General features: G+C 32.8%; 2 protein-coding genes across 7 annotated transcripts in view; one reads left to right on the top strand and one right to left on the bottom strand.

The window, feature by feature from the left end:
* Nucleotides 1-12,781, bottom strand: part of LOC144837571 (zinc finger CCHC domain-containing protein 24-like) — a 100,887-nt gene that overhangs the window by 61,004 nt on the left and 27,102 nt on the right. The window lies entirely within an intron of this gene.
* LOC144837562 (alpha-adducin-like) overlaps nt 1-12,781 on the top strand; it is a 57,807-nt gene that overhangs the window by 38,154 nt on the left and 6,872 nt on the right. For 5 of the 6 annotated variants that reach the window (XR_013611526.1, XR_013611525.1, XM_078692736.1 and 2 more), the window contains exons 7-14: nt 3,016-3,114; nt 4,777-4,944; nt 5,703-5,972; nt 7,145-7,255; nt 7,727-7,813; nt 8,599-8,655; nt 10,418-10,589; nt 11,258-11,341. Coding sequence is in view for 3 of the 6 variants with exons in the window: in XM_078692736.1 (XP_078548862.1) it covers nt 3,016-3,114; nt 4,777-4,944; nt 5,703-5,972; nt 7,145-7,255; nt 7,727-7,813; nt 8,599-8,655; nt 10,418-10,589; nt 11,258-11,341 (1,048 nt within the window). In the remaining 3 variants the exon portion in view is untranslated. The remainder of the gene's footprint in view (nt 1-3,015; nt 3,115-4,776; nt 4,945-5,702; nt 5,973-7,144; nt 7,256-7,726; nt 7,814-8,598; nt 8,656-10,417; nt 10,590-11,257; nt 11,342-12,781) is intronic. The other variant, XR_013611527.1, reaches the window with a different exon arrangement.

Here is a 12,781-nt window from a genome sequence, read left to right on the forward strand (position 1 = left end):
CTTTGCCAAAAAAAAAATTGCTTGTATTAATTCAAGATAAAAAATATTAGGTGCTTTATTTATGATACAGGTTTATCAATGATAGCTTCGTTAATCATACAAGATTGTTAGAAGCATTAGAGGCTTAGAACCTAACACCCAAAAGCATGTCATTCACCAAGTAACTTTTCAACTCTTGTATTCTAACATTAACAATTACACAAAGGGTAACGTTTGTAAGTTGATGAGCTGAGAGCCAATTAGGAAACTAAACATAGCAACTCTAGATCATTACTGTTGAGTATAATCTGTATGTTATTATAATGTAGGGTGACTCACTAGATTTGAACTTTGACCTAGCTTCCAGCTAATCATCTAAAATGTCTTTCAGTGACTCAGTCCATTAAAAGTAGAGTCCAAACAAAATGGTCAATAAGTTGATTGTGAATAATGATAGCTATTAAGTAGCATTTTTTTTTATCTTGCATAAAAAGGTCATCTTGTATAATAGCCAAGTAGAGCATTTGGATCTTGGATAAAAATGCCATCTCCTATGTGGCTTGATAGTAATGCTTGGTTCCCACTAGAGACGCAACACAAGGATGTAGCGTAAGTTAGTTGACCAATCACAAGGGATCAATTATTTGAAACTGTCGCTTGTCATTGGTCAACACGCTTGCGTTGCGTTTACGTCCTTGCGCTACGTCCTATTGGGAACCAAGCTTTAGATTGCTTGCTTGTCATTGGTCAACACGCTTGCGTTGCATTTACGTCCTTGCATTGCGTCCTAGTGGGAACCAAGCTTTAGATTTACTGCTGCAAGAAAGCAAACTATCTTTACACGCACTAGAGTTCTATGCACGTTTATTTGTGCTGGTCTGAATCATATCCGAGTTACAGCCAATTTTGCATATTCAGTTTACTCTGTTATACCTCTGTGTTGTTAACACTGATTATAACACTGGTGTAACTTCAATAGATTTTGGTACATCTGCAGAAAAAAGCTAAATCTCAATTTTACTTTGATAAACCGCACTTTAACTCCATTCGAGAAAAAAGTGTGTGTACATAGCTTGAAATCAATATGGTATAAATCGGAAGAAACATTTCCAATGGCACTAAAACTTTTTTTTTCCCGTGATTTGACTTTTATTATAGTAATAATTGATGCTTGCTAAAAAGAATCTAATAATTATAATAATAGGTCAACCAGTGGTCAACAAGTTCATAAGATACTTTCGCTCGCAGTTATGTCATAAATAAGGTTTAATGTAAAAAGCATAAGAATTAAAATTCTAATTTTAGGTAATTCTGGTAAAAATTCATTCCTAACAATGTCACAAAAAGGGCAAATAATAAAAAAAAAATACCTCCAGTCATTTGTACCATTAGTCAATTTGTTTTACTTTACATTTCTCACAACAATATGTAATATTTATAGTCTGGTATTTACCTACTGCCCTAAGGTTGAATTTTAAAATGGAAGTATACTAGGCATTGATTGAGTGCAATCTTCTGGGTTAATGCATTGGTTTAAAATCATACAATAAGTAATATATTATAGCCTCTAGGCCTAGGGATTGCAAACTAATGGTTGAAAAATATTATGTATTATGCATTTTGATAAGGCTATGTAACAATGTTTGCAAAGTATCAAATGTTGTATAGAAGATCCGGTAGAGAATAACAGTTTTGAAAAGAAAAGAATAGAAATAAGTTGTTTTGATAATAACCTATTGATGCAATCGTTGCGTTGAAATCGGTTTTGATATAATCAGCGGTGTTTGTTAGTGATTCATAAAGTGGCGCATGACCCAATTGGGTTGTTACCTTTAGGTTCACAAGGGAGAGGTTCACATCTTGGAGCCTGGGGTTAAGGGGGTGGTTGCCGGATCTGCCTATGCAACCGGTTACTGTTTGATCAAACAGCATATACTGACAATCAAGGGGCCCTCATGATGAGTTAAAATAACTGTCTATGTGTGACAGTCTGAGATGTACTAGTACACCGGGATAACCCCCTACATGTCTCGAAAGATGTACTAGGTTCTTTAAATTGCACATGAGCCAGATGTATACATTGTCCTACGGTTTATAGTCCTTATCCGAGAAGACTCGTTCTACCACCAGAACCATGGAACGAGGATTGAACCCTTTCCAATGGTTACAATTTCACGTTAGTTTGACATGACACAATGAAAGGATGTGAATTTTTGAAAAGACTCTATTTATAGGTAAACCTATAATCTAAACGATTTAGAACTGAATTTAGTACATGTTTATCAACTTTAATTGATTGATGACAAAGAAATACATCTTTACATCACTAAAGTAAGTTCACAATATTTGGATTATCATGTGTACATCTATGTATGATTCGATACCACATCCCACCTGCCAAAGACAACTATCTTTATATTAATAAAGTTTCTTGGCAGACACCTCATGACTATCGGATCTGATCACAACACCTCATTGGTCAATTTTATGTGGGTCTGTACATCTTATTTGATAATAAAATTTAATCGGTTTATTAAATTATACGGGTTGTGTTATTACATGAAGCATTATTCGGTTGTAGTTCATATAGCGGTAATCAATTTATATGGGGACATTTTGTTTACACAATGTACATCAGTAATTATATGGTTTGTGATCCGTCTTCTATATACTGTAGTACTTTGTTTACCGTCTTTATTTCTGGGAAAACTTAATGCTGTTTCCCATCACACACGACAGTTTTGTAATTTTTATGACTGCATAGCATATGGGTTAGTAAATTCCCTGTGATGAATATTGGTAAATTACTAGCAACAATTCCACAAAGTTCATCTAGGAAAGATGGGAAGTGGTGCATCACACGCACCTCTAAAACCACCTTCATTTATACTATAAAATTACAAAATAAGCTATTCATTTCCAATTATTCTTCTCTATATTTAAAATTACTTTTCATTTGCAATATGTTATCTTTCATCAATCTTGATAAATAAAGTATACTTGCATATTTATTATTTATCTTTAAATTCTTTATAGGTTATGTTTTTGCGTAACCATGGTGTAGTGTGTTGCGGAGCCAGTATTGAAGAAGCATATTTCTACCTATTCACAGTTATGGCCGCTTGCGAAATACAGGTAAGAGTAACTAACACCTCACATTTGTTCAGGAATTAATTGTTCACATTCTAGGTGAAGGAAACACTTTTTTTAGATAGAGAACATATAGCTATGTTAGGCCAATTTTCAACTTTGTTCGCGCAAATCAAATCGCGCTACCCTTTCCACTACAAGAGCAAATAGCTGCGATTTTCAAGTTCATCGTGTGTCTTTTGAGATTGAGAAATGAGAGTTAAACTTTAGTAGTCTTACTCTTAGTTCGTCCTAAAACCGCCATTTTCCTAAGACCCTAAAGGAATAACATCACTTATCTACTATGTTTGTATGCTGTATGAATTTTAATAAGTGGGATTAACAGTTAATCCACATCCTACTGGTTGCTAATCTCTTTGGATTATACTGATGTAACCATAAGACAAGCTAGTAATCCTGAATTTAAATAATTTTGAAAAGCGATTACTGATAAAATTGTCTAGGTACAGAATAATTTTTAAAATAAAATATGAGCTTCTAAAATCTTAATTTATAACTTTTGAATAATTTGGATCTGGATAGATTTCAGAATATACAAAAACACTACCTGTTTTTTTTTTAAACATGCTTTGTTGCAACATTGTTCCCAACCAAACTCATTCTCACACTAAAGCTCTGTCTACACTATCAAACTAGTTTGACAAAAAAAAAGTTAAATATTTATAGGGCACATTTTTTTGTCACATAAAGTTTGATAGTGTAGACAGAGCTTAACAAACATACATTGGCAAGCCCAGAGACTAGTAGCAGATGTGATGATAGGCAAACCAGACTTCCCTTCCCCTTCCCCCAACCACGCCCTTCCGCCTCCCACCTGGATATGGGCTTGATTGATAATAAAGTCTTCTTAAATTATTCTGGGGATAGATGACTACCTCAAATGAGCTGAGATGTTTTTCAACTCTTGTGAACCTTTTCTTCAAGAAATCAACAAATGTGCTATAATAAATATGTGGGAAAAAAAACTTTAGAATATAATAATTCTCCTTTCGGTTTTCCTAACAAGCATGTCTTTCATAACTTGATTTATGTTGTGTCAGTGGGAATTCTAAAACCCTGGAATGTACTGTGCTCAAATGGGTTGCATTTCCAATGTCTTACATTACCTTTACACTTGGGATTTTCAAGTTCATTCATATTGACCCCTGACATAGCTACCTAGCCTGTGAATCTAAAGGAAATATGATCTTCTAACTGCCTATGAAAAGGCATAGACTTGTAAACAAGTTTAGGATTAATGGAGGATTCTTTATTGGAATGTTGAGTGGTGTATCTGTAAACGTACTATATCAATGACTTATATTATCATTTTACATAATAATTACATCTTATAAACATACACTGTTTGAGCCATAAACATGCACTGGTCAAATATATTGTTACCACATAATTAACACAAAGATAATTAATTAATGAAAGAATAATTTACTCTTGCACTATGAATATGATAAGATGAAGTATAACAAATTCCCGAGCAATAGCATTTACATTAATAGTGAGTGTGCATTGGTAGACACATATTTTCTTATAGTTTATACCATTTCTAACTGGTTGGTTTTGTAAAAGCTTGCTTGTTTCCTTCTGTGCAATTAGATGCAAAATTCAATCTAAACCAGATATTAATAAGGTACAATAATTTGTCTGCAGGTAAAATCTATGGCTGCTGGTATGGACAACCTGGTCCTCCTTCCTGAAGAAATGAGGAAAAAGACGCATGAATTTGCTGTACGTGGCTCTGGTGGCGTTGGAGATACCAAGAAGTGGAAGGTTGGAGAGCTTGAATTTGAGGCAATGATGAGACAGTTAGACAACATGGTATGTATATCATTTAGGTATGGAGCTACAGTAAACTTAGCATGAGTGTTAAGAAAGAGTGTAGCTGGAAAGGACATTACAGTTAAAAGGAAGTTATAAAGAGGCTTCTTAAGGCCAATTTACACAGACGAGTGGTAATGGAAAACTGCTTGTCCCACGTAGAATATGTATTTATTATGGTCATAAGGAATAACATAGATTGTATATCTTTATTACTGTTACCGCTCATCTGTGTAAATTGGCCTTTAGGGTGATTGCCTGCTGAAAGATCTTTCAATAGTGAAAGAAACATACTGTAGGCAGGATTAACCACCCAATTCTACCTAGCAAATGAATATAATGTCATGACACGATGTAATACTAGCCCACCGTTTCACATTGTGTCTCATTTAACAAGATCTCTGAATAGAAAAGAAAGTGTAATCTGCATAGATGAGACATATTATGCTTGGATAAAGCAATAATGATTTTAATATTTCCTATAATGGCTTCCAGTAGTCAGCCTAATAGCAATCTGTCTGGTTCTAGTGCTATAATTACTTCCTCTCAATGCAGATAAACTTTCCAAGAAATGGTTTTATTACTGTATTAATTGACTGGTCAATAGCTGTTTTAGTATTTAACTATTATGGCCTAGTTGTTGTACTACATTATAATGTTCCTATTAACTTCATATGACGAGAAATTCACTGTATATTTTCAAATAATGTCTACTACTACTACATTTGCTAAAGTTCCATGTAACATTACTGTTATAGGGCTACAAGACGGGTTATATTTATCACCAACCTGTTGTCCAGCATGAGCCTAAGCCACGCAGTGAGGTCGCCCACCCGCCCATCTCTACTAACTTCACCTACGTATATGATGACGATGTGGACGGTAGCAAGTACGTGTCGCCACTCAAACTGGCGAATAAACGACAACAAAAGGAGAAGACAAAATGGCTGAATACTCCAAACCAATATACTAAGATGGAGGTTACAATACAGGAAGATGGTGATTCAAGTCCAAAGACAAAAACCAAAGTATGTACAAACCTCAGATATCTGGACTTACCTAAATGCAAAGCTCTGTCTACACTATCAAATTTTATGTGACAAAAACATGTGATGTGCCCATATATGGACATGATGATATCATATCACTACCATATTTAAGCATATCACTACCATATTTGGGCACATCACTTTATTTTTCACACTAGTTTGATAGTGTATACAGAGCTTGAAGGATTGTCCAGAGTCTTCAAGATAGTCTCCAGTGACTGTATTCACCAATCACACTTAAGTGAGATATTTCCTTTAAATGTTAAGTATATTACTTAACCCAATATATATATAAGTATTTCACTTAAATTGTATTCACTTTATAATAAAATAATGACTATTTTTATTTTTCTGCAACCCGAAAATCATGTATCATTTATGAAATAAATCTATAATGCTGATCCCGCCCCTTTTACATTTATTCATCACATCAATGAATGAATGAATGAATGAATGAATTAAAATGAAAGTAGTAATGAAGCCAAGAAGGTTTGTAGTATGGCCGACTCCAGAATTAAAATAAAGTTTATTTAGTCTAGCTCAATATTATTATATTCAATCTTATAATATAAAATTCAATCAGACAACTGTCTTGATTTATAAATTCAACTAGTAATGGATTGTGCATATTAAAATAATAAAACTGATGAGAAAACAAGCTCAAGAGATGCATAAGATATTGCCTTTCCATTTAAAATTCAACGCTTTTAGTAATAATTTATATCAATTCCATTGATTTTTCTTACAGCTTGACAGTGTTTAGTATTATTTTTACAGTTATAATAACTATAGTATCATTTACAATAATATTGTGTGTGTTTGTCAGTAGCTTCTATTCTGAATCAATAAACGTAGTATGGGTAAAAGGAGAGAGTATGGGATTAGTTTAAACTAAAGGAGCTACAATGTAAAACTCTTGTCTACACTATCAAATTTATGTGACAAAAAAATGTGATGTGCCCATATATGGACAGGATGATATCATATCACTATATACATATTTGGGTATATTACTACCACATTTGGGAAGATCACTTTTTTTGTCAAACTAGTTTGATAGTGTAGACAGAGCTTAACACTATTGTACGTATCAATGCTTTGTAATTCTAAACCTGCTCTTAATCATATAATGCGTATGTTTGTTTTATTAGTGGATTACATCAGAGGATGGGACGTGTGGAGATTCAATTGTTATCCAGGATCCGCAGCAGTTTGCTAAACAGGGAGATAACCCCAAAGAATTTAAGAACAAAAGAAAAGAGGTAAAATATCATAACCTGTTAGTTCTGTGTGTATATATTCTACATTACCAACAAAATGAACGTCTTTTTATTTGTCCTGTGCTGTTTGTTAATACCATCCTATTGTAGAGCTCTGTCTACACTTTTAAACTAGTTCGACAAAAATAGTCTGATGTGCCCAAATATGGTAGTGATATGACATCATCATGTCCATATATGGGCACATCACACTTTTTGTCAAATAAGCTCTGTCTATACTATCAAACTAGTTTGACAAAAAAATGTGCCCAAATATGGTAGTGATATGACATCATCATGTCCATATATGGGCACATCACATTTTATTGTCACATAATGTTTGATAGTGTAGACAGAGCTTTAGATATACATACAGTGTAAAATGGAATATAGAAAATTAATCTACTAATATAGAAAATATTTTTAATCGTTTGTTTAATTTTATTCCTCATTATTTCAATTTTTACTAATTAGTTGAAGAATGATTTCTATGACGACAAGAAGTCTGCTGGTCCAATATCAGAGGTTTTGTCTGGAGTAACATGGCAGAAACCACCGCAGGTTAGCATTCACTAACTTTACTAATATCAATATTTATAATAATATTTATGTGAATTTTTTTTTTGCATAATAAGTGGTTATGTTAAAATTTCCAATTATTTTTAAATTTTCACAATTTATATTGATAGTATTGACATATGTCTTTGTTATGGTGCCATATCTCTTATGATTTGTACCATAGAGATATTATATAACATCTCTATGTTTTTACCCATGATGCTTATTTGCATATGGGTTTTTTATGATGTCCAAATTATTGCATTATTAAATTAAAAATACTAAAAAGCTTGTTTATAATAATAACATTCACACAAATTCATTTTAGTTGGCATGATAGATTAAAATATTGATTTTATATAATATATAATAATGCTTTTGTTTATTTAATTCATCTAATCAATCATAATAGTGTATTGTGTAATTATCTGATAGTAATCGAATCATTTTCAAATTATAAACATTTATTATTTTAATTGTTTCAACTAACGCTTAATTATCACTGTGTGTATAGTATTGCTTATAAAGTGAAAATGTGGCGAATGTGACTCATTAGTTATAACAAAATTGTAACAAAATGAGTCACATTAACATGAGTTGCATGCTCATACTGGCGTGTTGTTGCAGTGATGTAATCGTAACAACATTTGGCGTTACGTGTAATACACGTTGCGTGTGATCCACGCGACGTGTAATCCACGTTGCTCGCACGCGTTGGAAATAATGATGTGCTGTTCCTTTAGATTGATACATTTTTTCCCATTTGTGTATTTTGTACTTTCTCGTAGTTTTCTAGTGATGCACCGTTGTCCAACTCCTCGGATTGTCTTGAGGACGATCGCAAGGTATTAAGTGTAACAAATGTGTTGTACCACCCACAAATCTGTGTCCTAGCAGTCATTGCTCACTAACGCATACTAACATAAGTTTTCACTAGCTGCATTGTTACATTTCAGTATATATTTTTCATCTGTAAAATCTTTCCTGGCACTGCAGTATATCTACACATATGTTCTTTCTCTGTTGTAAGCTCACCTAGTGGAAACATTTCTGTTTTTAAATCAATATCTCAACTTTTAATTTGCATCATGAAACACTGTGTTGTAATTATCCTTAATGACACATGCCCTGGTGTGTCAACTATTGACAATGGTAAATTTACACTAAAACGTCAGTCCTAAACATGGTCCATTTTTTAAGGGAGACTTATCAATGAGAGACTGTGTTGACATTATCCTTAAAGACACATGCCCTGGTGTGTCAACTATTGATATTGATGAATTTAGTCTAAAGAACACTAAAATGTCAGTCCTAAACATGGTCCATTTTTCCAGGAAGACTTATCAACCCATAATGTGTATACCATCCTTATTTAATCAATTTATGTTGTATCGTGTAGGTGTTGTAACATCGTTAATATTAGATTGAATGTTTTAGTGATTTTATGTCGTAAACGTAATTCTTCTAAGAATCCACAACACGATTCATTTCACATCATTTATTCATCGTGTATTTTATTCTGGATTTATCGATCTTGGTAAGGGATCATAAGCTTGGCCAATAGCCATGCATTAAATTTAATACGTACTCTTTTGAAGAAGAATATTAAGAATCATATAATTTATGAAAATAAATCAGATATATGTTGCTTTACATTTTTACTTTCTAATGAAAATATGCTCGTTTTGTGAGTCTAGCATATTGATGTTATTGTAATCTATGCCTGCTTAAATGGTGCCACAGCAAAATGTTAACACTCAGAAAATATCAGTTTTACTGAATTTTTAATTTATGTTGCTTGTATTGTGGGCTGGTTGTTTTGTCTATGCTATCCTATCTCTTTGACTTCTCTATTATATTGAACCAACAACATTATTTTAAAGTCTATTAATAGTACAATCAATTGCAGTTTATCCTAATATCCGAAATGTTATTATTTAAGATAAATTAATTAAAAGCTGATTATTAAAATATTAATTGATTGCTAATTATTACATAAACTATTTTAATAATTTCATATTCCTTTGGTGATGGGCAAGACAAAGCCGTCTGCTTTTTGTGTTTCGTCGTCTGCTCCCATGTTCAACAATCAATAAAGTTTATTACATATCATCATATTGCATTGGAACTAATATCGAAATGGAAATATTACTCTGTTTAAGTTATTAATATCCTTATGTAATCACCTCTTATGATGATAATTAGTCTATATAAAGTACATTGACCTCGTATTGAATGGTGTAAATAAGTATTAAATTTGGTATATATATGAATGAACTATATAATTTAACTTTAAAAAGTACATTTAGAAATAATACAAAATAATATTACTGTTTAATTCTTTTTTTGTTTTGGTCTGTATAGTTTAAACTAATATAATGTTCCTATGGTAAAATGTAAATTAAAATTATTGTGAAAGAATTTACATATTATAATTAAGGTTTTTAGATTTTAAAGAAGTGGATTATTATTATTTGAATAAGTAATTTAATTTTTTTGTATATGTTATGTGTTTGGGAGTCTGATGGAATTTTTGAGCTCAAAAATTGTTATTTACAAATTTTGTTTATGTATAAATAATGTTGTTTTTCGTATTTGTTTTCTCAGCAAGGAAACCCATCAAGTGACAATGTTAAAGCCGCATCAAAAGGTATAATTCAACGAGACTACCAACAAGACGCAGTCTTGTACACATCATACACCCCTAACCCATTCGATAAGATGACCGAGAAAGATATTCTACAATACAAGAAAGAAATTGCTGAGAAAACTGGTCAAGGTTTGTCTTTAACAAAAATTATGTTAATTTTAATTATCACGGAAAGAAGCGATTTCTAGCCATATAGCGTAGATAAATTTTATACCTACCAGGATTTCTTAGTAGTAGTTCATGTCTCGCAGGCTCCATAAAAATTTATTTGTGCCTATGTATGAACAATCGTATAATAACAATTGACCCTTACAATTGGTAAATATAACTTCAACGTGAATCCCATGAGAGTATCATTGTGAAATCTGAATACAGTGCAAGATTTATTCTTATGCATACCATACAATATATTTATACACTAAAAGATGGGGGCATATCAATTTGATCTCTGGTGTCTGTGCGTACAATTAAGGGACTAGTGCTGTTCCACCGTACCACGCTAGAGTGTGAAAGAGTCGCTATCCAATCGAGTTTAAACAATACCATAAAAAGCCCCAGTGGTCTAATGATTAGGACATCTGCATTTCAAGCAGAACGTTCCGGGTTCGAATCTCGGTTAGGGTGATTTTTCTCATTCCCACAGTGACTGATCTTAATTGAAAAGTAAATGAACAAAACGTAAATATTCTGAAAGAAATGCATACAAATATGTAAAATAGCATATCAGAAACATCCAACTAATTAAATTGTTAGTGGTGTAATAATTCGAAAACTCTGTATTTTGTATAAATGTGTAGATGTAAAAGAGATAGAGCTGATAGTACAAGAAGTAGATGATGCCACAGTTGTAAACAATGTGAGCCGAGTTGAAGGTCCAGAGGGTACGTATTAAAGTTTATCATCGTACATGGTAGTTAAGCCTTGAAAAAGTGGTTTTGTCAAGAAGACGGGAGGATTTAAACATCCTTAAGCCTTGTCTACACTATCAAACTTTATGTGACAAAAACATGATGCACCCAAATATGAACATGATGATGTCATATCACTACTATATTTGGGCATATCACTACCATATTTGGGCACTTTTTTTTGTCACACTAGTTTGATAGTAAGAGCTTTAGATTGGGTAGATTTGCTTGTCCAAATAGTTTCCAATGTCCAAAACAAATAACGTAGGAAAAGAAGTGTGAAGGGAAGAAAATGAGCTTGGAAGTGTAAACAAACTATTTGTCGCATTTGTGATTTTAATGTTTCTCATGTCTTCTGTTGCTCTCGTAACCCTTCTGCACGCATGCTCTGCCTAGTAATAGTATAGTACCATAGTAGTAGTAGTTTGATGGCACAACTGTCTATCTAGTATTCGTAGTTTATAAAGTCGACTAGTAGAAGCGTGGCACCAGAAGGTATTTTTTAAATACATGTAAATTAGCCTGTATGTGTAAATAATTTGATACAATAAAATGTTAACCCACACATACTGCAAAACTCACATTATGCACACATGTCGATTACGTTACACACTCCAAGCATAAGCACCAGTTATTTCAACACCCCGCCTAGCTGTACCCTACACATACTAGTCCACAGACATTAATATCATATATTCAAACCTACTAGTATCCTACACATTTATGATATATCAACATTTATAGTTTATTTTTATTTGATAAACTGCTACTGTAATCTTTTTATTTTCCCTTACTTCTATCTTCTTGATTTTATCTTAGAAAATCTGTGTTGCTTTAAGCTGTCCTATTTCTTTCTACTTTAATATTCTTTGACTTTAAAACTTAAATTTAAATTTGATTTCATATGCCTGTGAATTTGTTTAGTTGATCCTAGATTTCTTTTTATTGACATATTTAATCTGTATGAGTCCTTCACACATCTATCCCTGGCTTGCTTCCATTTTATTCGCTAACGATGCATGATCATTTCTCTTCCAATTTCATTTGTATCTCTTTCATTTATCTCCTCAACTACTGATCAAGTCACAAACATTAAAACTTATTCACAGCTGAATCTATCACAAGAGGGAAGTATTGTGGTATAAGCTAGGCTTTCTGACTAGCTAAGCTATACATGTCTATGAGGGTCCTATACAACTTTAACCGGTATAAGCTAGCCTCTCTGACTAGCTAAGCTATACATCTCTATGAGGGTCCGATACGACTTTAACCGATATAAGCTAGGCTTCCTGACCAGCTAAGCTATACACCTGTATGGGGGTCTGATACTACTTTAACAGGGTATAAGATATAGCCTTTCTGACCAGCTAGCCCACAGTTTTCAATGCATTTAAATAATATAATGTGTTTTCT

This window comes from Antedon bifida, chromosome 3, assembly GCF_963402885.1.
Source record: "Antedon bifida chromosome 3, ecAntBifi1.1, whole genome shotgun sequence".
NCBI lineage: Eukaryota > Metazoa > Echinodermata > Crinoidea > Comatulida > Antedonidae > Antedon > Antedon bifida.